Below are 23,482 nucleotides of genomic sequence, written 5' to 3' on the forward strand. Positions count from 1 at the left end.
CAGTGTGGTGGCCTTTTAGATTGCAGGCTGAGCTGGATGAGATGATCCAACATGATGTAATATAGTCACAAATGAGTTTGTATTTTTTGTAATTGTTTGGAGCAGTTTCATGCAATAAACATCAAAAGCTCATTGTTAATGTGCTTGAATGCCCCATGTTGTGGGATCAGAAAAACAAACATTGCCACAACAGGGATCTGCTACGTCAAGCTCAGAAGGAAATAGCTCAAGTTTTTGGAGCAGACAGTAAGTACAGAAAGTAAAATAAATGACTACAAAAATACTAGCAAGTGACACAAAAGTATTATGTATTGTTGTTGTTGTGGTCTTCAGTCCTGAGACTGGTTTGATGCAGCTCTCTATGCTACCCTATCCTGTGCAAGCTTCTTCATCTCCCAATACCTACTGCATCCTACATCCTTCCGAATCTGCTTAGTGTATTCATCTTTTGGTCTCCCTCTACGATTTTTACCTTCCACGCTGCCCTCCAGTACTAAATTGGTGATCCCTTGATGCCTCAGAACATGTCCTACCAATCGATCCCTTCTTCTAGTCAAGTTGTGCCACAAACTCCTCTTCTCCCCAATTCTATTCAATACCTCCTCATTAGTTATGTGATGTACCCATCTAATCTTCAGCATTCTTCTGTAGCACCACATTTTGAAAACTTCTATTCTCTTCTTGTCTAAACTATTTATCATCCATGTTTCACTTCCATACATGGCTACACTCCATACAAATACTTTCAGAAACGACTTCCTGACACTTAAATCAATACTCGATGTTAACAAATTTCTCTTCTTCAGAAACTCTTTCCTTGCCATTGCCAGTCTACATTTTATATCCTCTCTACTTCGACCATCATCAGTTATTTTGCTCCCCAAATAGCAAAACTCCTTTACTCATATAGTAAAGCTGCATGCCCTCGGGAAAAATTACGACTGTAGTTTCCCCTTGCTTTCAGCCGTTCACAGTACCACAACAGCAAGGCCGTTTTGATTAGTGTTACAAGACCAGATCAGTCAATCATCCAGACTGTTGCCCTCGCAGCTACTGAAAAGGCTGCTGCCCTTCTTCAGGAACCACACGTTTGTATGGTCTCTCAACAGATACTCCTCCATTGTGGTTGCACCTACGGTACGGCTATCTGTATTGTTGAGGCACGCAAGCCTCCACACCAACGGCAAGGTCCATGGTTCATGGGGGGAGGATTGTGTATATCTGAATCGTGTATAGATTTCATCATTTTGATAATGAAATGATGGTCACAGTGATTACAGTATTCAATTAATTGGTCATGAAATGTGTTTGCATTAATAACTGTTGATGTCATTTTTGCATTATGTAATTTTTGAATGTCTGTCTGACACTCCTCACTCTTCTTGTAGCATTACTGTTTGCTCTGTTATTTTGAAAGAATTCTGCTTAGCATTATTTCCAATTATGCCCTGATCAACACACAATTGAAGGGAGATGTCCGGCCCATCTTCCTCAATTATCATATTGTGCAGGAGGCAGATACGCATAATAATAATGTCTGTGTTGTTTAAAGAAGTTTCAGTTTCCTTTTGGAGAAGACGCCACTTTCTGACCATAATTCAGAACGCATTTTCTACTACCATTATAGCCCTTGATAATTTCTTGTCGAATAACCTTACTCAGTTACAGTTCAGGAAACAGACACATTAAATTTTCTTGTTGGGAAAAGGCTTCATCTCCACTCAACATTAATGCAGTTTTTCTGAAGTACCTGTTATTTCTTTTGGTGGTGGCCAGTTTTGCAGAATGTTAGAAATATTAGTGTACAAATCACTTGTTCTAAATGCCATGCCATTTGATTGTTTACTGTAACCACCAACTTCAATTACTATTAATCTGCAGTTAACATCAGCTACTACTAGTAATGCAAGCAAAAAAAAAAAACAGTTGTTGTACATTGTCCCAGAATGAGGGGGAGCATTTAACCTGAATGTGAAAATTCCAATTGACATGCATGTGTTGTTCAGCTGTTTGAAACTGTGGTATAATAGGAGGAGGCAGGTGTACAGGGCTCAATATCTTCCATATTGTGACAGATTTTTTCATTCATACATTGTGCGACTGTAGTTAGACTCATTCAACATGACTGTGAAAGTGGCTTGAGAGGCACCCTGATCAGCAAAAATCTTAAAATCAGTGCAATGAACAGAGCTGAACAATGTGAAGGATCTTTTCAGGATCTGCAGTATCGTGCGAAGAACCAAAAATATTGTATTTAGTGTGAAGTCTACTGAATTATTTATGCATATATTCGTGTCTGTATTTCCAAGTGAGTTGGTGAAGACTAAGTGAAAACTGGTTCGTGGAATAATATTAATCTGAAAAGATTCGAAAACCAGTTCATTGAATAATATGAACCTGAAAAGGTTTGAAACAGATTCATGGAGTAATAAAAAGCTATTCAAAAAAGTGACTGGTTGCAGTTTTATGTATTTAAGTTCTAAGTGAAAATATTTACATGACATGTTGCAATAAATTTTAAAATTAGAGCTGCAAGATGACAGTTGTCATTCTGCACTGAGTTTGCTTCCCATTATATGGAAACTGTCACCTGAAGCCCACTTGACAGCTAAAGGGTGATTCAAAAAGAGTGCCAGTTTTGAAACAGCTGGTAAAGTTTTGTTTATCAGTTGGTGACATTGTTTTGATTTGTTTCTATTTCCAGGAACAGTTTGATTGTTGACTCAGTTTGAATTTCTCGCATTCAGTGTCTAACCTTGTAGCAGTTCACTTGTGCGCAATGTGGCCGTTCACAAAAATGTTTTAGCAGAATGGAGGAAGTTATGCTGCAACTGTCAGGCAACTTTGTACAATTCTAGGTTGTAATGAGGCACCAAATGAATCAACAGTTCGCAGACTTAAGAAAAAGTTCTTTGAGATGGATTCAGCAGTAAACCTTAAAGGTCCTTGCCATCATTGTCCTGGTCGAAGTGAGGAAAACGTTGCAGTTGTTCATGACACTGTGGCTGTCAGCGCAATGCTGTCAATTCGTCACTGCTCCCACCAATTGGGCTTAAGCTGTTCTTCAGTATGGAGAATTCTCTGGTATGATCTCCCTTACCCCCCCCCCCACCCCACCATAAAATTCAAGTGACACGGCAGTTGAAAGGGACAAGACAACAGTCTGTTGACTGGGTTCTGAGAGGACAAGAGCTTTGCAAAACAAAATCATCTTCATTGATGAAGCACACTTCCACTTAAATGATTTTGTGAATAATTAGAGCTACCGTATTTGGGGGTAAGAAAATCCTTCCATGATCCAATAAAGGGAAGCATATCCACAATGAGTGACAGTGTGGTGTGGCTTTCTGTCAGGCGCCATCATCAGCCGTTATTTTTCTGAAGTTGGTGCAAGACAACTATAACAGTCAATGGAGACTGATACCATACGATGATGTGGGAGTTTTTGTGTCCCCATATGGATGGAATGGACATTGAATAGTCTTGGTGTCAGCAGGATGGTGCCACCTGCCATACTTACCACAAAACAATTCAGTTGCTCCATGAGCAGTTCCCAAATTGCCTCATTTCCCGCAATGCCGATCATCGATGGCCATCAAGGATCATCAATGGCCATGAAGGTTATGTGACTTAACTCCTTGTGATTTTTTTCTTTGAAGTCATCTTAAGTCTGTGGTGTATGCCAATAAACCCTGAAGTATCCATGACCCAAAGGAGGAAATTCGATGAGTTGTCAGTGAAATACATGTGGTATTTGTCATACAGTCATAGTGAATGCCAACACAGTAGAGGAAGTGATATGCCTCACATTTTGCATACATGAAATGGGAAGGTTAGATGAACATATTTATGTATTTTGTTTGTGCTTTTTGTAAAAATAAATTTCTTACTTTGATATATCAAAACCAACACTTTCCAGCCTGTAGAATTAGAATGCAGCAGATTTTACTGGAAGCATTGCAACATTCTTAAACTCCTTCCACTGCACATTCTCTCATGTCGAATTACGGGCTGGAAACTGTCAAGCTGAAAGCATCATTTCAAACCCCAAACTCATGGAAACTTTGATATTTTCAGTGAACTGCCACGAACATCAGTTTGACTCCATCTCAGCTCTCTTATAATTTATAAAATATGGTGAATATATCACAGATTGTAATTTTCTGATGGTAAAAACTGTTTTGCAAACTTGATAATGTGTACCTACCTGATTGTGATCATAAGTAGTATTAACCTTCCTTGAAGCAGGTGTCCCTGTACTCATTCTGAAGTAATTGCAAAATTTATCTTTATTTTTTCTCAGGTCACTCTGCAAATGAATAAATTTTCCTGTGGTCTCTCTCTTTGTTCATTTTGTTTGCACAGTCCTCCTCTCCTCACAGTCCTCTCCTTGTTCATTTTATTCACCAATTCACAACTGCCTTGAATTCAGAGAGCACTGTTTTCTGTTAAAACCAAATTTACTGGGTCGAGGAAAACTGACATAATTCAAAGACTGTCCAACAACTACTGCTCCACATTGATAGATAGCTCTGGATCGCATGGAGTGTAAAAGCTCCAGCATATAACATCACTTTAGAGACTCAGTGTCGCATAACAGGCAGTGTAAATTCTGATTTAGGCTGCAAGCAAAGTACAAAATGTTCTGTTGTACAGGAGCAGAAATTGTTTTAGTGTGTTATAGTAACCATGAACATGGAGCTTCTCAGGATGGTGGGTTTGTAAATTATGGAAGCATGTAGAAGGTGATAAGCATGGTGTGGCAAAGCGAGAAGACAGATGAATTTGGGTGAAAAGCTTTGGGGTAGGTATAAGAATTAAAGTAAGCAGCAGTCATGCAGCACTAATGGAATACTACACCATAAATTGCAGTTTGATGTGTATAATCATGCCCTAGATTATCACTTTGACCCATAACCAGGAGTGAAGAGTGTGCTTAGGTTACATTCTGAGGCTATGAATGGTCTTGCTTTAAGCAGCTAGTGCCTTAATACCAAAATCTTGTGAGTGTCAATCTGGGATAAGATTACAAAAATTAAAGGTCGGATCCTGTTGAGAAAATCTTTTATAATGCTGCAAGTTGTTGAAATTTCAGAAAGAGTAATTGCATTAGCTTTTGAACTGACTTAAAACCCTGCTTTTAAACAGAAAGCACCATTCTTGTTGTTTTTTGTGTCATAGTTGGGCAGTATAATATAACCTCTTCAACTACATGTTACTCTGCAGTTCACAGTTAAGTACCTGGCAGAAGGTTTATCAAGCCCCCTTCAAGCTGTTTCTTTACCATTTCATTCTCAGACAGTGTGCAGGGTAAACAAACACTTAAATCTTTCCACGTGAACTGTGATTTCTCTTATTTTATTATGATGATCATTTCTCCCTATGTAGGTGGGCCCCAACGAAATATTTTCACACTCTTAGGAGAAAGTAGGTGATTGGAATTTCATGAGTAGGTTTTGCTGTAACAGAAAATGCCCTTTGGTTTAATGATTGCGACCCCAGTTCAGGTATCGTATCCATGGCACTTTCTCCCCTATTTTGCGATAATGTAAAACTAGCTGCCCTTTTTTTTAAATTTTTTGATGTCCTCCACCAATCCTAGCTCATGTAGATTCCACACTGCAAGCGTTACTCTAGAAGAGGGCAGACAAATGTAATGTAAGCAGTCTCTTTAGTAGACCTGTTGCATTTTCTAAGTGTTCCACCAATAAACTGCAGTCTGGTTGTTGATGAGAGCACCACGTTGAAATGTGCATCTAGTATGTTCTGAAGAGAAAGGGAACAACAACTACATACTTCCACTAGCTGCTCCACTTGTTTTTGAGTGTTCCACTTGCCATTCAGTAAAGCAGTCCTCAACCCAAAGGTTGGTTTAAACCCTACTGTGCTTTACTAGGCATGGTCCCTGTTGGATATGGTATGCCTTCATCTTCCTTGATAACTTTACAATGCTTCCTGACAACTTATCGCCTACATCGAAAGATGGCTATTTGTTTAAAATGTAGCTACACTTTGTGAGTCATATTGGGTTTGCTCCCATCCAGCATAAGTAATTTCTGGGGCTACTAATCAAAGAGACAGAAAACCACTATTTACTTCATGCCATCTGTCCAAAGATGCTACTTCAGAATGAATCAACTGCATTTTCAAGAATGTGTATTCTGCCTTCATATCAATACTAGATCATTCTTGAACAGTGCGGTAGGTAATTCATTTCAAATAAGGGAGTACAGGATGGCATCTCAGTATAACATGTTAAGAAAGCAGAGTAATCTCATTTATAAATATGATTGAAACAGTATGACAGATCTACCAGATCTCATTTGCTACCAGAGAATACCACTGACTAAAATTAAGTGAGGATCGTGATATAGGTATGTAACTGCAAAGACGCCATTAGGTTCACTTCAAACAGTAACAACAACCATGGAAGTAGGCAGCTTACAATGTCCAAGAAAAACAGTGTAAGAAGTTCTGAGGATGCCATAAGCAGATGGGTCAGGAAAAACTGTGATAACACTGAATGCAAAATATGGGAGTATTAAATAGATGTTGGCCTAAAAATGAGTGGAAAAAACTCACAGGTATAAAGGAAAATACATCAGTCATGAGTCCATCAGTGCACTAAGTCAATAAAAATCATTTTGATGCTGAAATATTATGCATATTTTCCAATGGCTCTAGCCATTCATCAAGAAGTCTTCAGCTGTAATTCTATAATTTGTTAATATATCCAGTAATGAACACTGCCTTTAAAAAAATTACGTAGTTTAATGATTCATGAGAGATGTGTTCTGCAGTACAGCTGGTTGACCAAGATAAGATACTCACACCGCTTGTGGGAAAGGAAGAAAAATATGATTTCTGTATGTGCAACCCTCCATTCTTCAAGAATGAAGAACAACTTGATCAGAAGAAAAAGTCACGAACTGCTGAGCGCCCACCTCCACGTAATGCCTGGACAGGATCTATTGATGAGGTGGTTACTCCTGGTGGTGAAATAGGTCTCATTAGTAAGATTGTGGAGGAGAGTCTACAGCTCAGGAACAGCATCAGGTGAGCCATTCTGCCAGTGAAAATAACCTCAAGTATTCTGAGTAATTATGTGTAGACTTTGACTGAAAATAACGTTAGGTGATAATTTTCTTGTACATTGGCCCATATTAGACTGTAAGTTCGTTTTATCATTCATTTTATTCATAAATTTTAACTGTTAAAATTGTTATAAAATTTATAATTTATGGATTACATAGTTGTAGCCAAGTTAATGAATCAATTTTCAATGATGTTTCAACTTCCCTTGTTGTTTCTGTAGTGTAGAAAAAGTCAGCATTAATTCATCTTCAAACTCAGAACTCTGGAGATTAATTATTCATGTTTTATTACCATCCAAGTCACTTCCTCCTATGTTGGTATTGTGCAAAACCACTTTTGGCATATTTACAAAAATGGCATTGAAAGTGCCTAAAGTTAGTACAAACAAACAAAAACCACCATACAAGATATCAGTGCAGTTTTTCCCAACATGAGACTGTTTTCAACTACTAGTGGTGAGATACAGTAGTATGGAAACTGTAAGACAGAAACATGAGATAATCATATATATCATGCACACCACACTTGATTAGAACCCAAGAAGTGATAGATTGGGTGTGGAAAGCAAGACACAAGTTTGAAGTGCTCATAATACTGCCTATGCTCAAGCTATACCCCTCTTGAGAATCAGTGTAAAATAAGAGAAATTTCCACAATTACTTGTGACAAGTTAGTCAGAACAGTAACCTCAAAGCATGCTTCTACATTTACATCAAAATTCTGCAAACCATTTCTAAGTACTTGGCAGAATGTATGTCCCATTGTACCAGGGACTGGTGCTTCTTCCTGTTTAATTCACATATATCTGACGGGATACCAATTCGATTCTACACAGAGTACGCGAAAGAACTTGCCCCCCTTCTAACAGCCGTGTACCGCAAGTCTCTAGAGGAACGGAAGGTTCCAAATGATTGGAAAAGAGCAAAGGTAGTCCCAGTCTTCAAGAAGGGTCGTCGAGCAGATGCACAAAACTATAGACCTATATCTGTGACGTCGATCTGTTGTAGAATTTTAGAACATGTTTTTTGCTAGAGTATCATGTCGTTTTTGGAAACCCAGAATCTACTATGTAGGAATCAAACGTGGATTCCGGAAACAGCGATCGTGTGAGACCCAACTCGCTTTATTTGTTCATGAGACACAGAAAATATTAGATACAGGCTCCCAGGTAGATTCTATTTTCCTTGACTTCCGGAAGGCGTTCGATACAGTTCCGCACTGTCGCCTGATAAACAAAGTAAGAGCCTACGGAATATCAGACCAGCTGTGTGGCTGGATTGAAGAGTTTTTAGCAAACAGAACACAGCATGTTGTTATCAATGGGGACATCTACAGACGTTAAAGTAACCTCTGGCGTGCCACAGGGGAGTGTTATGGGACCATTGCTTTTCACAATATATATATAAATGACCTAGTAGATAGTGTCGGAAGTTCCATGCGGCTTTTCGCGGATGATGCTGTAGTATACAGAGAAGTTGCAGCATTAGAAAATTGTAGCGAAATGCAGGAAGATCTGCATTGGATAGGCACTTGGTGCAGGGAGTGGCAACTGACCCTTAACATAGACAAATGTAATGTGTTGCGGATACATAGAAAGAAGGATCCTTTATTGTATGATTATATGATAGCGGAACAAACACTGGTAGCAGTTACTTCTGTAAAATATCTGGGAGTATGCGTGCGGAACGATTTGAAGTGGAATGATCATATAAAATTAATTGTTGGTAAGGCGGGTAACAGGTTGAGATTCATTGGGAGAGTCCTTAGAAAATGCAGTCCATCAACGAAGGAGGTGGCTTACAAAACACTCGTTCGACCTATACTTGAGTATTGCGCATCAGTGTGGGATCCGTACCAGATCGGGTTGATGAAGGAGATAGAGAAGATCCAAAGAAGAGCGGCGCGTTTCGTCACAGGGTTATTTGGTAACCGTGATAGCGTTACGTAGATGTTTAACAAACTCAAGTGGCAGACTCTGCAAGAGAGGCGCTCTGCATCGCGGTGTAGCTTGCTCGCCAGGTTTCGAGAGGGTGCGTTTCTGGATGAGGTATCGAATATATTGCTTCCCCCTACTTATACCTCTCGAGAAGATCACGAATGTAAAATTAGAGAGATTAGAGCGCGCACGGAGGCTTTCAGACAGTCGTTCTTCCCGCGAACCATACGCGACTGGAACAGGAAAGGGAGTTAATGACAGTGGCACGTAAAGTGCCCTCCGCCACACACCGTTGGGTGGCTTGCGGAGTATAAATGTAGATGTAGATGTAGATAGAGTGTGGGAAGACTGATTGTTTAAATGCCTCCATGTGTGCTGTAATTAATCTGGTCTTGCCCTCACAATCCCTATGGGAGCAATACATAAAGGGTTGTTGTATGTTTCTAGAGTCGTTGCTTAAATCCGGTTATTTAAACATTGTAAGTAGGCTTTCTCATCATAGTTTATGCCCGTCTTCTACATTCTTATGCGTAATATAAAATTACAGGCTATTTAGTAAAACAATGAAAATAATTAATTTTTGACATAATGTAATTGGATATAAAAAAATCTATTCACTAAGTAGGGGCAGGAGAACACACATATAAAAATAGGTTTTACGTATGCAAGTTTTCGGAGCAACTGGTTCCTTGTGTTAGCAGAAGGGTTGAAGGGGGAGGAAGAAGGGTGAAGGAAAAGGACTGGAGAGGTTTAGGGAAATGGGTAGTGTTCAGAAAAGTCACACAAAATCCCGGGACATGGGAGACTTCCCAGATGAGAAGAAAAGACCGATTGTTGGGGACTGCACCGGATGAGGTTTTAAAATGTGAGAGCTTAAAGATGCAAGACAGGGTATGCTGCAAGACAGAGGTTGCTGCTAAAACATCATGCACGAGTTAGGAGTGGAATGCTAAGTGCATTGTATGTAATAAAGATGGGAGGACAGCGAAAAATAGACAGGTCGGAAAATGAAAGATGTAAAAAACTGAAACAGAGTGAGTTAATGAGTAGTTACTGCAAAGAAATGCTGAGATGGAAGAAATTAACGTAAATGAAGACCAGTTGGGTGACGAGAACCAAGGACATGTTGTAGTGCTAGTTCCCACCTGTGCAGTTCTGAAAAACTGTTGTCTCGGGGAAGTATCCAGATGGCACTTGTGGTGAAACGAAACAGGTACCGAGATCATGACTGTCATGTTGTAGAGCATGTTATGCAACAGGATATTGTGTGTTGCTGGTATACGCCCCAATGCCTATGCCCATTCATCCTAACTGATAACTTGCTGGTAGTCATGCCGATGTAAAAGGCCAGACAGTGTTTATGTAACAGCCGGTATATGACGTGATACTTTGATAGTATATGTTTTGCCAGTTACAGGGCTGGTATAGGTGGTGGTAGGAGGGTGCATAGGGCAAGTCTTGCAGCAGGGACGGTCACAGAGGTAGGAGCCATATGTAGGGAGATTGGTGCAGAAGGAGCATAGGGTGTGACAAGGATATTGTGGAGATTGGGAGGACGATGAAAAAGTATTCTAGGTGTGATGGGCAAAATCTGACAAAATGGACCTCATTTCAGGGCATGGTTTTAAGAAGTAGCTGATTAACATATTCAAGACCAGGATAATACTTGAATGACAAATGGTGTGCTCTGAGGATGATTTTTGGAGGGATCAGTAATACCAGGATTGGATATGGTGGCCCGGGAAATCTGCTTTTTAACTACGCTGGTGGGGTGAGAATGATGGTGTATTGCTGTAAAGAGCTTGTATCCAACCAAATATGTTTACCTCGCATGCCAATGCTGTAGGGGAGGGAGCGTTTGACATGGAAATGATGGCAACTGTCGAAATGTAAGTACTGTTGTTTGTTAGTAGGTTTAATGTTGACAGAAGTGTGTAGTTGACCTTCAGTGAGGATGAGCTCAACACCAAGGAGAGGGGCATGGGATTTGGAATAGGGTGATGTGAAATTAGCACTGCAATGTGTCCTTGGTTCTCGTCACCCACGTGGCCTTAATTTATGTTAATTTCTTCCATCTCAGCTTTTCTTCACAGTAACTACTCCTTTCTTCAATCTTTTCACTGCCCCCCTCCACTACATATAACGCACTTAGCTTTTCCCTCTAAATAACTCAAGCACGATGTTTTAACAGTAATCTCTGTCTTGCACATTACCCTGTCATCCACCTTTAAGCTCTCAGGTTTTCAAACCTCGTGTGGTGCAGCCCCTAGCAACCAGTCCTTCCTTCTCATACTGTCCAGTAACTTGTAAGTCTCCCCTGACCTGGGGTTCTGTCTGACTTTTTTAAACTCCAATGGTTTTCCTAAACCTCTCCAGTCCTTTCCCTTCACTCCTCTCCCTTCCCCTTCAACCCTTCTGCTAGAAGAAGGAGCCACTGGCTCGAAAAGATTGCATACATAAAACCATTTTTTTATATGTGTGTTCTCTTGCCACCACTGGATGAGTAGATTTTTTATCTGTCCAGTTATAGAATATTTAATAAGCACAATAAAACTTTTTCTGTGGCACTTATGTTTGTTCATTAACTGCTAATCATTCTGAAAGAAATTTGTTGTCTGTGTCATATTTATCAGTCTCAGCCAGTATTCAAATGAGCTCCCATTGTCAACTGAAAGTTGTCAACCTGTAATTGGCCTTCAGTAATGTAGCACACATTTCCTGTTGGCGATGATGCAAGTCACCATGTTGCAGCATTACATACACCCCACACCATTACAGAGCCTCCACCAGATTGAGTAATCCCCTGCTGGCTGGCAGGGTTCATGGATTCATGAGGTTGTCTCCATACCCGTACACGTCCAGCCGCTCGATACAATTTGAAACGAGACCATCCGACCAGGCAACATGTTTTCAGTCATCAACAGTTCAATCTCAGTGTTGATGGGCCCAGGGGAGGCATAAAGCTTTGTGTCGTGCAGTCATCAAGGGTTCACGAGTGGTCCTTCAGCTCCGAAAGCCCGTGTTGATGATGTTTCGTTGAATCATTTACATACTAACACTTGTTGATGGCCCAGCATTGAAATGTGCAGCAATTTCTGGAAGGGCTGCCCTTCTGTCACTTTGAACGACTCTCTTCAGATGTTGTTGGTCCCATTCTTGCACGATTTTTTTCCAGCCGCAACAATGTTAGAGATTTGAAATTTTACCGGATTCCTGATATTCATCATACACTCGTGAAATGGTCATACGGGAAAAACCCACTTCATCGCTACTTTGGAGATGCTGTGTCCCATCACTTGTGCACTGACTCTAACACCACGTTCAGACTCACTTAAATCTTGATAATCTGCCATTGTAGCAGCAGTAACCGACCTAAGAACTGTGCCAGACACTTGTTGTCTTGTATAGGCATTGCTGACCGCAGTGCTGTATTCTGCCTGTTTACATATCTCTCTGTTTGAATATGCATGCCCATACTAGTCTCTTTTGCGCTTCAGTGTTTATGCAAGATTCCTGTCAGGCTACCAGTGTTGTGTCGGCAGATTAGCCAACACAACGCACACTAACTGAGAGAGGAGGCCGAAATGCACGCGTCAACTCACGCAGGCTGGCGTTAGGTCTGAAACAGGATACTTAATGAATGCTATAAAGAAAAGTACGTAGCTGCTTGGAATACTTAACTTTAATCCATCATTTGTATACAGCGTTCTTGATGATACAAGTGAGACTCTCTCTAGAAATGGTTAATGGCGCCTTGCTAGGTCGTAGCCACGGACTTAGCTGAAGGCTATTCTATCTATCTCTCGGCAAATGAGAGAAAGGCTTCGTCAGTGTAGTCACTAGCAAAGTCGTCCGTACAACTGGGGCGAGTGCTAAAGTCTCTCAAGACCTGCCGTGTGGTGGCGCTCGGTCTGCGATCACTGACAGTAGCGACACGCGGGTCTGACATATACTAGTGGACCGCGGCCGATTTAAAAGCTACCACCTAGCAAGTGTGGTGTCTGGCGTTGACACCACAACCAGTAAATGTGAGAATGGACACTCAAAGGCTATTGAAAAGAGGAGGAAAAAAAAAAAGAATATTCCCCCTCCCCCTCCTCCTCTACCCGCCCCTTTGTTCCTCTGTTCCCAACACAAGTGCTTTAATTACTGGTTATAGGAAAAGTTCCTCCTACATGTCTTCAGTTGTCTGATTATATTTCGTAATTTGTGTTCTGCATCTACATCTATACTGTGCAAACCAGTGAGGTGCAAGGCAGAGGGTTCATCCCACTGTATCAGTTATTAGAATTTCTTCTGATTCCATTCACGTGTGAAGTGTGGGAAGAATGGTTGTTTGAGTGCCTTTGTGCATTCAGTAATTATAATTATTCGAATCTTATCCTCTTGATCCCTTTGTGAGCAATACACAGGGGATTGTAGTGTATTGCTAGAATCATCATTTAAACCCAATTCTTGAAACTTTGTTAATAGACTTTCTCAAGATCGTCTATGTCTATCTTCAAGAGTCTTCCAGTTCACGTCCTTCAGTATCTCTGTGACACTCTCCCATGAATTAAAAAAACCTGTGATCATTCATGCTGCCCTTCTATGTATATGTTCAATATCCCCCATCAGTCTTAGTTGGTACAGGTCCCACACACTTGAGGAATATTCTAGAACCAGCCATACAAGTGATTTGTAAGCAATCTCCTTTGTAGACTGATTGAACTTCGCCAGTATTCTACAAATAAACCAAAGTCTACCACCTGCTTTACCCACAACTGAGTCTAGGTGATAATTCCGTTTCATACCTTACAAAGTGTTACACCCAGGTATTTCTATGAGTTGGCTGATTGCAGCTGTGACTCATTGATATCATAGTCATATGACGATATGTTTTTTCGTTTTGTGAATTGGACAGTTTTACATTTCTAATCATTTAAAGCAAGTTGCTAATATTTGCACCACTTTGAAATCATATCGAGATCTGACTGAATATTTATGCAGCTTCTTTCAAATAGTAATTTATTACAGATAACTGCATCATCTGCAAAAAGTCTGAGGGTACTGTTAATATTGTCTGCAAGGTCATTAATATAGAGCATAAACAGCAAGGGTCCCAACGCACTTCCTTGGGGCATAGACGAAGATACCCCTCCATCTGATGATGACTCTCCATCCAAGATAACAAGCAGTGTCCACCTTACCAAAAAGTCCTTAATCCAGTCACAAATTTCACATGGTACCTCATATAGTCAAACTTTTGACAACAAATGTAAGTTTGGTACTGAGTCAAATGCTTTTCAGAAATCAAGAAATACTGCAATCTATGTGTCTGCCTTGATCCAAAGCTTTCAGTATAGCATGCGAGAGTAGTGTGAGTTGGGTTTCACATGATTGATGTTTCCGGAATCCATGCTGGTTGGAATCGAGGAAGTCATTCTGTTCAAGACACCGCATTATGTTTGAGCTCAGAATATGCTCAAAGATTCTACAAAAAATTGATGTCAGTGATGTTGGACAGTAGTTTTGTGGATCGCATCTACTACCCTTGTTGATGAGTGTGACCTGTGCTTTTTTTCAAGAACTGATCTTCTTCTTCTTCTTCTTCTTCTCCTCTCTCTCTCTCTCTCTCTCCTTTTTTTTAATTTTTTTTTTTTTTAGGGAATCTACAATAGATTATAGTTAGAAGAAGGGCTAAATCGGCCACCAATTCAGTATAGAATCTGGCAGGGATTCCATTATGCCCTGCAACTTTGTACAGTTTTAACAATTTAAAGTGTTTCTCAACACCACTGATACTATTACTTATTTCATTCATCTTTTAAGTGGTATGAGAATTAAATTGGTGCAATTCTCATGGGTTTTCCTTTGTAAAGGAACATTTGAAATTGGAGTTAAGCATTTCAGCTTTTGCTTTGCTACCCTCAATTTCTGTTCCTGTCTCATTCATTAGGGACTGGACACTAACTTTGGTGCCACAAACAGCCTTTACATATGACCAGAGTTTCTTTGGGTTTTATGAAATATCATTTGACAGTTCTCTCTCTTTCTCTCTTCTCTCTCTCTCTCTCTCTCTCTCTCTCTCTCTCTCTCTCTCTCTCTCTCGCTTGCTTGCTTGCTCTTCCTTTTCTTTATGTACAGTGTGGTTATATTTAAACTTCTGTTACTTGAGCCAGTATAGATGAGAAACTGTGTACAGTATGGGTACCAAACTTGACAGCAGTGATGTTCAGCTGTGCACAGCAGGAATTTTGTTGTTAGTAGTGTTAGTGCACAGCAGGAATTTTGTTGTTAGTAGTGTTAGTGTCATGACTTGCCGTGAGGTGTCTGTACCAGTATGGCCACTTAGGGTTGATACGCAAGCATCAGTGTCCAGTACAGTTGCAGACAGCCTGTGTGGGTCAGGACTAGGTGAGCTGGGCTTTACTCATAAAGCCATTTCATCAAAACTACAGCTATAGTTCTAGTGGTCTTCACAAGTATTGGTGTGTCGAAGTAATATGGAGAGGTCCTTCTTCCAAACTGGGGTTGAAGAACATGATTCAGAAGTTTCAATTAAATGGTGATTTGAGAATTGCTCCTGAGAAAGGCTGGAAGTTAATGGCACTACAAATTGTTAAATAAGGTACTGTTGCCGTGGCTGAGAATGCTGGACCCAATGTGTGACCTTCAACCGGTGCATGAGCTGTGCCATGACAGCTGAACATTCTGTGGTCCACCATTGTTTTGGGACAGCAGTAGAGCAATCTATAGTATGATCCCATGCTGAGGTGGTTGCAGATGGGTCACCACATTGAAATCATGATATGCAGTTAACAAATGTTACCCTCTCATGTGGAAATTAAAATGTGTTTCTTTCAGTTATTTGTTCATTATTTCTCTTCTGCATGTCCTTACAAATGTTTCCACAAAGTTTCATTATACTCCGATCACTTTATTGTCATGGGGGGGGGGGGGGGGCTATCAAGAAGTGAAAGTTTAATTATAACCACTCTGTATTTAATTTTTTATTGTTTAATTTTTTTTCTCTTGTTCAGACAATCCTGGCTTTATCTTTTGTTTCTTTTGTGTCCAAGATATTTCTGTTTAGTTTAGCTAACATTTTTGTTCTATATCTTTCCAAATCTCTTTCTCCCAGCAATGGAATTATTGAAATTCTAAAAGCTAGATTTTAAATTGTGGTTTTAAATTTATGTAGCTGTCACTCTAGTTCTAGTTGTTTTATGTTTTTGTGGTTATTACGTAAACAAGTAGGTATTCCTCTTCTGTATTTTCTTGTTCTCACATTTCTTAATTGCAGGATATACACCACCATGGTTGGAGTTAAATCTGATCTTCAACCTTTGAAAGAAGAATTGCTCAGACATGGTATAACAAATGCAGCTACCACTGAATTTTGCCAAGGGCGTACAACCCGCTGGGGTTTAGCTTGGAGCTTTAATGATCAACCAAATCTCATGGAGGCATGTGGGAAACACAGCCATAAGAAGATAAAGCCCATGTCCTATGTTGTGCCATGCGCAAATAAACCTGATGGCTACACTGTAGATTGTATTTGTGAGAAAGTAAAGGAGCTACTTGGCAGACTACAGGTACTTTTCTTCATTCTAATTAGTTGTTAAATCTTAGTTTCACAATGTATATTTCATTGTTGACACAGTAGCGCAAGAGCATTCTTGTAAGCCTAAATTTCATTATCCGGTGTCCTTTTTTCAAATTCTGTTGTAGCTTGGAAACAGAAAAATCTTATAATTGGATAAAGTTGAAAAACATCTAGATATATTACAGAAGTGAAATGGTACATTCAATTTGTAGAGAAACCAGACAGCAATTGGACGTGAAAGGGAGGCAGCAGCTGAGAAGGGAATGAGATGGGATTGCAGCTTATCCCATATGTTATTCTGTCTATATGTTGAGGTAGCTGTAAAAAAAGTGAAAAAGAAATATGGGTAAGGGATTAAAAAACAAAATAAATGAGTTTTGATGATGATATAGTTTTTCTGTTGGAGTTGTAACATAATGCCTATGTAGGCGAGTTATTCGGCCACTTAGAATTGGTACAAGGTGAAACGTGATACAGGAAATTTGGTCGATGGTTAGATGCATAGCAGAATGCGAAATGCTCCAGAAATGGCAGTCTTTGGTACAACCTTGAAGGTGGCTAAGCTACAGCTCTGGGAATTTGACCGTAAATCACAACCAAGTAATAAAGCAAGTCTGAATACAGCTGTGATCTCAGAAAAATGAAGTGTTTCCAATAAAACAAATTATTTTAAGCAAAAATAATAAATTTTTGAAAATATAATGTAATTGGATGTACATGTTGATTTTTTCCACCATGTACAAACTCTAGGGATTGATCGATGAGAGGGTACGGAACAAAAAAAGCTCTAATGAACTTAAGTCTGGAAATGCATGGTTTCCAAGCTAGAGACCATTTATTCAATCATACTTTGTGGTCTAACACACACTGCATCATGCGGCCTCAGTTAGAGTATGCATGGTTTCCTCCTAGGGAGCGGTATTGTTCCTCATACGTCATGCCATAGCACCATCTCCTGCCATAGTAATTGCTAATGTTGTGTCCAATTCACGTGTCTTGCTGACTCACCTTGTAGTGGATGTGATACAGCATTGTACAAAGTGGTTCCATATTTGAAACGAGAGCTTTCCGACATGGTGTCTACTTATGGAAAGGCAAATGGCAACAGGCAGCAGGCAGCAAACCTATCCCCGCTGACAACAACCACAGCATTCAATGTTTGCAGCATTGTTTCACCATTTGTTTGAGATAGGGTTGTCTCAGGAAGCAGGAAATCACATAGGATGTAACCGAAATTTTCAGACATTGGACTTGGAGGAAAATGTGATTAACATTATGGAAGGCAATGCCAGGTCGTACCAGGCAGTTTGCCCGCCAGTACAGGTTAAGCCAGATGACTATGTGGAACATTCTCCATAACACTTATTACTACCCTTATCACTTACAGCGTATGTAGAACTTGTTGGTGAGAGAGTTTCCACATCGGCAGTAGTTTTGTCACTGGTTTCTTCACCAGGCAACCATGATTCCAGAATTTGTGTTATCCATCCTGTTCACAGATGAGGCCACATTTACAAGGAGTGGGTGGTATCATCAACTTCCATAGCAGTCATCTGTGGGATAGTATGCAGAACTGCCATGGTATGGTGACAGCGAATCATCAGCATTGGTGCAGCCGGAATGTGTGGGCCGGGTTAGTTAACAACTGTATTTTGGGACCAGTCTTCCTTCCATGTCACCTAACAGGCTGGAACTATCGGCATTTCTTGCGGGTGACTTTGCCTCCCCTGCTGGAAGAAGCGCCATCGATGATTTTAAGGGTTATGCCACTGCTACGTGATGGTGTTCAAGCCCATTTTGCCTTTAACGTCCAGACACATCTCAGTTGTGTCTTGATGGTCGATAGATCACATGAGGGGGTCCAGTTGCATGGCCTGCTCATTCACCAGATCTCGACCTGTGCAATTCCTGGTAATGGGGCCATCTCAAAAGTGCCTTGTATGCATAGCCCATTCCAGGTGTGGAGACACTGGAGCAGCGTATTCATGCTGCCTTTGATACTGTTCAGATGCAGCCTCGCTGATGTGAATGTGTGAGACAGAACATGCTACAGTGCAAAAATGCATGCGTAGAGATGCATGGAAACCATTGTCAACACATACTGTAACGGTGGCTTTGTGGTACAGCCCATATTAGGCTGCAGTCTCTGTAACAATGTATGGTTGAATAAATGGTCTCTAGCATGGAAACCTTGCATTTCTGACATATGTTCATTAGACCTGTTTTTGATCCATATCTTCTCATCAATCAAACCCTAAAGTTTGTACAAGGTGAAAAAAAATCACCTACTCATCAAGTGCGGGCAGGAGATCACACATATGAAATGTATTATGTATGTAAGCTGTTGGAACCAGTTTTCAAATGCAAGAATTTCCAATATCTTTAAGTGCGCCTTCATAGTTGAGTTGTCAGCACGGTGGAATGCCATGCGAGAGGCCCCAGTTCATTTTGCAGCTGGAATGGACATTTTCCCCACTAGGGAACTGGGTATTGTGTTGTCTTCATCATTATTTCGGTCTCATTGACACGCAAGTCACCAAAGTGGCATCAGCTAAAAAGACTTGCACCAGACGACTAGTCTATCCAACAGGAGGCTTTACGCAGACAGACAGTTCATTTCATATCTTTAAAGCTACAGAAGGTAATATCTGACAGCGACTAAACATTTTCAAAATGAATCTCTGAATTAACAACTTTTAAACATTTCAAACAATTTCAAAAAACGATATCTCAGATGATATCTTTGCATTGTAGCTATCTTCCCAGAAAGCTACATATCTCTATCTATTTTATTTCTTGATTTGTTATTTTTTATATCTTTTCATTGTGCAAATGTTTGTCACAACATAGTATTGTCCACAATAACACAGCAGATGAATGCAGCCTGAGTACATTGTATCATGTCATTCTTGTGTGTTTATTTAATGAATATGTTGCTATTTATGCCTGATATTTCTTTAACTATTGATTACATTTTCTAATACAAAATCATGGTAATTTAAGATCGTTGTAAATAAGGCCAAAAGCCGCTTCTGTCAAGCAGGCCTAAGTAATTGTTTAACTAGTATGTAATGAGATTGTGTTATCATTTATCATGAGCACACTTGTGCAAGAATACTGTCTTATTTATGTATTTATAAATCTTTATTTTTATTTATTGTGCGTGGTCTGAGTGTGACTGAGTGTTTGCAACATTTCTTTATTTACATATTACTGTGATGTATTATTTCAATCCAGGAAGTAATCATGTTCAGTCAAATCAAGTCCGTATAACGTAAGGTACGGGTGCCCCCCCTTCCCCCAGTGAACCATGGGCCTTGCCATTGGTGGGGAGGCTTGCGTGCCTCAGCGATACAGGTAGCTGTGCCGTAGGTGCAACCGCAACAGAGGGGTATCTGTTGAGAGGCCAGACAAACATGTGGTTCCTGAAGAGGGGAGCAGCCTTTTTTAGTAGTTACGGGGGCAACAGTCTGCATGATTGACTGATCTGGCCTTGTAATGTCAACCAAAGCGGTCTTGCTGTGCTGGTACTGTGAATGGCTGAATGCAAGGGGAAACTACAGCCGTAATTTTTCACAATGGCATTCAGTTCCACTGTGTAGTTGATGATGATGGCATCCTCCTGGATAAATTATTTAGATAATCGAGGGAGCCAAAAATTTTATAGATATGGAGGACTGGAATTCAGTAGCAGGAAAATGAAGGGAAGGAAAAGTAGTAGGTGAATAGTCCTCCATTTGGATCTCTGGATGGGGACTACTAAGGAGGAAGTTGTCATCGGGAGAAACAAAACTGGCGCTCTATGGATTGGAGCGTTGAATGTCAGATCCCTTAATCAGGCAGGTAGGTTAGTAAATTCAAAAAGGGTGGTGGATAGGTAGAGTGGTAATTAGTGAAGTTTGGTGGCTGGAGGAGCAGGGTTATAAATACAAAATCAAATAGGGGTAATGCAGAAGTGGGCTTCATAATGAGTAAAAAAACAGGAATGCAGATAAGCTACTATGAAGAGCATAGTGACGGCATTATTGTAGCCAAATAGACATGAAACCCTCACTCACCACAACAGTATATGCCAACTAGCTTTGCAGATAAAGAGGAAATTGAGGAAACACATGGTAAGATAAAAGAAATTATTTAGATAATCAAGGGAGCCAAAAATTTTATAGTTATGGGGGACTGGAATTCAGTAGCAGGAAAATGAAGGGAAGGAAAAGTAGTAGGTGAATATGGACTGGGGGAAAGGAATGAAAGAGGAAGCTGCCTGGTAGAATTTTGCGCAGAGCATCATTTAATCATACCTAACAGTTGGTTTAAGAATCACGAGAGAAGGTTGTGTTGGTGGAAGATACCGGGAGACATCAGAAGGTTTCAGATTGATTATGTAATGGTTATACAGAGATTTAGGACCCAGATTTTAAATTGTAAAACATTTCCAGAGGCAGATGCGGACTCTGACCACAATTTATTGGTTATGAACTGCAGATTAAAACTGAACAAACTGCAAAAAGGCTGGAATTTGAGGAGATGGGACATGGATAAACTGAAAGAACCAGAGGTTGTAGAGGGTTTCAGAGGGAGTGTTAGGGAATGGTTGCCAAGAAAGGAATACAATAGAAGAAGAATGGGTAGCTTTGAGAGATGAAATAGTGCAGGCAGCAGAGCATCAAGTAGTTAAAAAGATGACAGATAGTAAGAATTCTTGGGAAACGCAAGATATATTGAATTTATTCAATGAAACGAGAAAATATAAAAATGCAATAAATGAAGTAGGTGAAAGGGAATACAACCGTCTAAAAAAAGAGATGCAAAATGGCTAAGCAGAAATGGCTAGAGGACAGATGTAAGGATGTAGAAGCATATATCACTAGGGATAAGAGAGATACCGCCTACAGGAAAATTAAAGAAACCTTTGGAGAAAAGAGAACCACCTGTATGAATATCAAGAGCGCAGATGGAAAACCAGTCCAATGCAAAGAAGGAAAAGCGGAAAGTTAGAAGGAGTATATAGAGGGTCTACAGAAGGGAGATGCCTTTGAGGACAATTTTGTGGAATTGGAAGAGGATGTAGAGAAAGAAGAGGTGGGAGATACGATACTGCATGAAGAATTTGACAAAGCACTGAAAGACCTAAGTCGAAACAAGACCCTGGGAGGAGACAACATTCCATTAGAGCTACTGATAGCTTGGGAGAGCCAGCCATTACAAAACTCTTCCATCTGAGGAGCAAGATGTATAAGACAGGCAAAATACCCTCAGTCTTCAAGAAGAATATAATAATCTCAATTCTAAGGAAAGCAGGTGCTGACAGGTGTGAAAATTATCGAACTATCAGTTTAATAATTTACAGCTGCAAAATACTAACACAAATCTTTTACAGAAGAATGGAAAAAACTCGTAGAAGCTGACCTCGAGAAAGACCTGTTTGGATTGTGGAGAAATCTAGGAACACATGAGGCAATATTGACCCTATAACTTTTCATAGAAGATAGGTAGCATTTGTAGACTGAATGAAAGCTTTTGACAGTGTTGACTGGAATACTCTCTTTCATATTCTAAAGTTGAAGGGTGTAAAATAAAGTGAGCAAAAGGCTATTTACAGTTTGTACAGAAACCAGATGGCAGTCACAAGAGTCGAGGGGTGCAAAAGGGAAGCAGTGGTTGAGAAGGGGGTGAGACATGGTTGTATCCTATCCCTGATGTTATTCAATCTGTGTATTGAGCAAGTAGTAAAGAAAGAAAAGAAAAATTTGGAGTAGGAATTAAAGCCAGAGAGAAGAAATAAAAACTTTGAGGTTTGCCCATGTTGGAAGAGCAGTTGCACGGAATGGACAGGTTCTTGAAAGGAGGATATTAGATGAACATCAACAAAAGCAAATCAAGGATGATGGAATGTAGTCAAATTACGTCAGGTGATGCTGATGGAATTAGATTAGGAAATGAAACACTTAAAGTAGTAAATGAGTTTTGTTGTTTGGGAAGCAAAATAACTGATCATGTCTGAAGTAGAGAGGATATAAAATGTAGACTGGCAATGGCAAGAAAAGCATTTCTGAAGAAGAGAAATTTGCTAACATCGAGTGTAGATTTAAGTGGCAGGAAGTTCTATTTGAAAGTATTTGTATGGAGTGTAGCCATGTATGGAAGTGAAACATTGACAATAAACAGTTTAGATAAGTGGAGGATAGAAGCTTTAAAAATGTGTTGCTACAGAAGAATGATGAAGGTTAGATGGGTAGATCACATAATTATTGAGGAGGAACTGAACAGAATTATGGAGAAGAGAAATTTGTGGTACAACCTGACCAATAGAAGGGATCAGTTGGTAGGACACATTCTGAGGCATCAAGAAATCACCAATTTACAACTAGAGGGAAATGGGTAAAAATTGTAGAGAGAGACCAATAGATGAATACAGTAAGCAGATTCAGAGGGACTTATGTTGCAATAGTTACTCGGAGATGAAGAGGCTTGCACAGGACGGGATGTGAGTCGTGCTTGGGTAGCTCAGGTGATAGAGCCCTTGCCAGCGAAAGGCAAAGGTCCCGAGTTTGAGTCTCAGTCCGGCACACAGTTTTAATCTGCCAGGAAGTTTGATATCAGCGCACACTCCACTGCAGAGTGAAAATCTCATTCTGGAAACATCCCCCAGGCTGTGGCTAAGCCAAGTCTCTGCACTATCCTTTCTTTCAGAAGTGCTAGTCCCGCAAGGTTCGCAGGAGAGCTTCTGTAATGTTTGGAAGGTAGGAGACGAGGTACTGGTGGAAGTAAAGCTGTGAGGACGGGGCGTGAGTCATGCTTGGGTAGCTCAGTTGGTAGAGCACTTGCCCGCAAAAGGCAAAGGTCCCGAGTTAGAGTCTCAGTCC

General features: G+C 40.2%; 1 protein-coding gene across 3 annotated transcripts in view; it reads left to right on the forward strand.

Moving 5' to 3' along the window:
• LOC126190714 (RNA N6-adenosine-methyltransferase mettl16) overlaps positions 1 to 23,482 on the forward strand; it is a 44,322-nt gene that overhangs the window by 3,707 nt on the left and 17,133 nt on the right. For all 3 annotated transcript variants that reach the window (XM_049931191.1, XM_049931200.1, XM_049931209.1), the window contains 2 exons: positions 6,801 to 7,056; positions 16,317 to 16,608. In XM_049931191.1, coding sequence (XP_049787148.1) covers positions 6,801 to 7,056; positions 16,317 to 16,608 — 548 coding nt within the window. The remainder of the gene's footprint in view (positions 1 to 6,800; positions 7,057 to 16,316; positions 16,609 to 23,482) is intronic.

This window comes from Schistocerca cancellata, chromosome 1 (genome assembly GCF_023864275.1).
Source record: "Schistocerca cancellata isolate TAMUIC-IGC-003103 chromosome 1, iqSchCanc2.1, whole genome shotgun sequence".
Classification (NCBI taxonomy): Eukaryota; Metazoa; Arthropoda; class Insecta; order Orthoptera; family Acrididae; genus Schistocerca; species Schistocerca cancellata.